Source organism: Gadus chalcogrammus, chromosome 7 (assembly GCF_026213295.1).
Source record: "Gadus chalcogrammus isolate NIFS_2021 chromosome 7, NIFS_Gcha_1.0, whole genome shotgun sequence".
NCBI classification, from domain to species: domain Eukaryota; kingdom Metazoa; phylum Chordata; class Actinopteri; order Gadiformes; family Gadidae; genus Gadus; species Gadus chalcogrammus.
Window position 1 is genome coordinate 15,662,994 of NC_079418.1, and position 2,500 is coordinate 15,665,493.

Genomic DNA, 2,500 nt, shown 5'->3' on the forward strand with positions numbered 1-2,500 from the left:
AATGGCCAGAGCGTAGAACATGTAGATGGCCTGGAAACCAGAGAAACACAGAGAGATGCAATCCCCGTCCATTAGATTACAAGGTGTTTTTTTTCATGCAATAGTCTCTAATGTTAGATGGAGAAAGTTGGATTGTAATCTACGATCTAATCCTTTACGATTAGATGTGGTAGCAAAAACAGTCTCCCAGTCTCATACTAAAATGTAGTATGTTGGTCCAAAGCGGAAAAATTAGCAGTTCTACATTAACGGCTCAACAGCTTTTGGACTATTCTTTCCAATGGGACCGCGTCCACGTGACGTAACTGTCTGCAAAAAGAAACAAGATGTCGGACATATTCTCAGCGGATTTGTACTATGTTAGGTTTTGATAACATTTCTAGTGAGAAATTAGTATTTTATTTTCATAATATTCTTTCAGGGATTATATGCCGTTTAGTTATTCAGCTGCTCGTGGCGTTTTTCATGGATATTTGGGAGTTTTGATGGACTATAATCGGGGTAGGCTATGGTCTGTTTAGGGAATAACCGTAATAACTCATTTGATTCCACAACATTTCTTTCAAACATGTGGAGCAATGAGCTACATCTTTGTTCAGAACCCGCCGCTCCCCCAGTTAACCTTATTTCCATATGCACTTGTTTACAACCTAGGGCATTATTTTCTGTAACATGCATGTATATATCCCGTGTCCATATATACATGAACATGTTAAATGAACACAATATTCTGAACAAACCCCAAACATATTCATTCCAGGTTCCTGTGACAGGAGCTGGACGCTGTGATGAAGAACCTTGATGAACACAATGTAAGCACAGTTCACGTCGAAACTAGTTTATGATTTCCGCGTAAAGCGTAATTTACACAAGCCTAGATGAAGATGTATCACCTTAATGGTGTACTTCGGTCATTTACTCATTTAAAGATAAATTATTTTGCCGGTTTTATCCGAAAAAATAGCTCTGCTCCAAACCACAGCTCACTCGTTGTCATGACGACAATAAGTGTGGCAGCTGAGCTGCCGTAAATTGTTTAGTTTTTTCATAAACGAGGTTCTGCTGGCTAGGAAACAGACGGATGTTGTAAGGTGCTCCAAATAGAACAGTGCCTCCCCAAGTGCCTGCTTCATATGTGAGAGGTTATTATTCATGCTCAGTGTGTGTCCACTATTTCTGTTGTTGAGTGCAACGATGATGAAAAGCTACATATTTATAGGAAAAAGAAATAGAGAATCAGATTAATAGTTCTATATTTCTAAAGGTGGAAGACCTAACCCTAACCCTAACCCAAACCCGAATCCACAGACTCTCTCTCCTTGCCCTAGAAGCCCGAGAGGGCCAAGGTTTATTGTGGGGGTCCCAGTTCGGCACTAGAATAAGGTTGTCATGTCTCAGCGCGGTAGGACCTGCCTATCTCCAAAACTGACTTTTACACCACACACATTCTAAACCACTATGTCTTGCAGGCAACACTTCTGATAAGGCTTTGTCAAAAAAACTGTCCGATTGGAAAACCTATTTTTCTGTAAGAGCTAGATCTCAGGTCGTTCCCACGACCCCGAGGAACGTGCATATGAATGTTGGCATCTCTAGCCATCTGGACAGGGCAGGAAAAAGCGGCGTGACCACCAACGGTGGAGTGAATCCACATGTGTGAGAGGAACGACCTCTCACACATGATCAAAGTAATTGTTTGAAATAACCCTGCTTCGTTAAATCAATGAGCTTGGTGTTTTGCTTTCACAAACAGGTTATTGGCTGTTGTCAACACCAGATCTGTCCATGCGCATCTCTCGGAGTGATGTAACTGGCCCCCAGACAGTGATATAAGAAAAAGTCACGTTATTGATTATAACTAAACTGTGTTAACTTCCGGTGGCCTTCAGAAGGCACCTTGGAATATCTGTGTATTCCCTAGCCTGTGGAACCCAGTTTACACGGAACTCATATCTAATCGTTGTTGGCACCTGCGGTACTACGGGACTAAACCACTTTAGGGTGGCCCGGTAACTGGAAATAATGCACGACAGGGGCGTTGGGGATACCACAACACGCCCTGGTTCATTCCACAATATTACCTCCATCAATAATATGAGATGAAGGCAACTGATCTCTAATCATGGTTGGTGACTGCGGGGACGCGACAGCACCCCGAGCTGTCGTTGTTGATTCCTCCCATGCTGTTCACGCAGATGGTAAGAAGGCAGTAATGTGTTTGTGAGTGTTAAGAGCTTTATGCGGAGGATGGCAAATGAGGCCTGTGTGTTACCACCAGGTGTGAGGTTGATTCGTCACGAGGCATTTAAAAATATATCCGCTCGTGACATCACACGTGGAAGTTTGGAACCAGACGTATGATGGATAGATCCCACCCCAGTCTTCCAACTGGCCCCATCCAGTCATGCGTCTTTGTGGACACTCAAATGTTCCACACGAAAGGGCCCTTGTTTTACCACCAGGGGACATTAAGGCTTGCCATTTTTCACTGCAGCTGTTT

General features: G+C 43.2%; 1 protein-coding gene across 1 annotated transcript in view; it reads right to left on the reverse strand.

The window, feature by feature from the left end:
- The window catches only part of LOC130385997 (sodium/potassium/calcium exchanger 3-like), a 31,844-nt gene that overhangs the window by 15,367 nt on the left and 13,977 nt on the right, over window positions 1–2,500 (reverse strand). Inside the window, exon 4 of the mRNA XM_056594785.1 lies at window positions 1–30. This exon is cut by the window's left edge and continues 45 nt beyond it. Coding sequence (XP_056450760.1) covers window positions 1–30 — 30 coding nt within the window. The remainder of the gene's footprint in view (window positions 31–2,500) is intronic.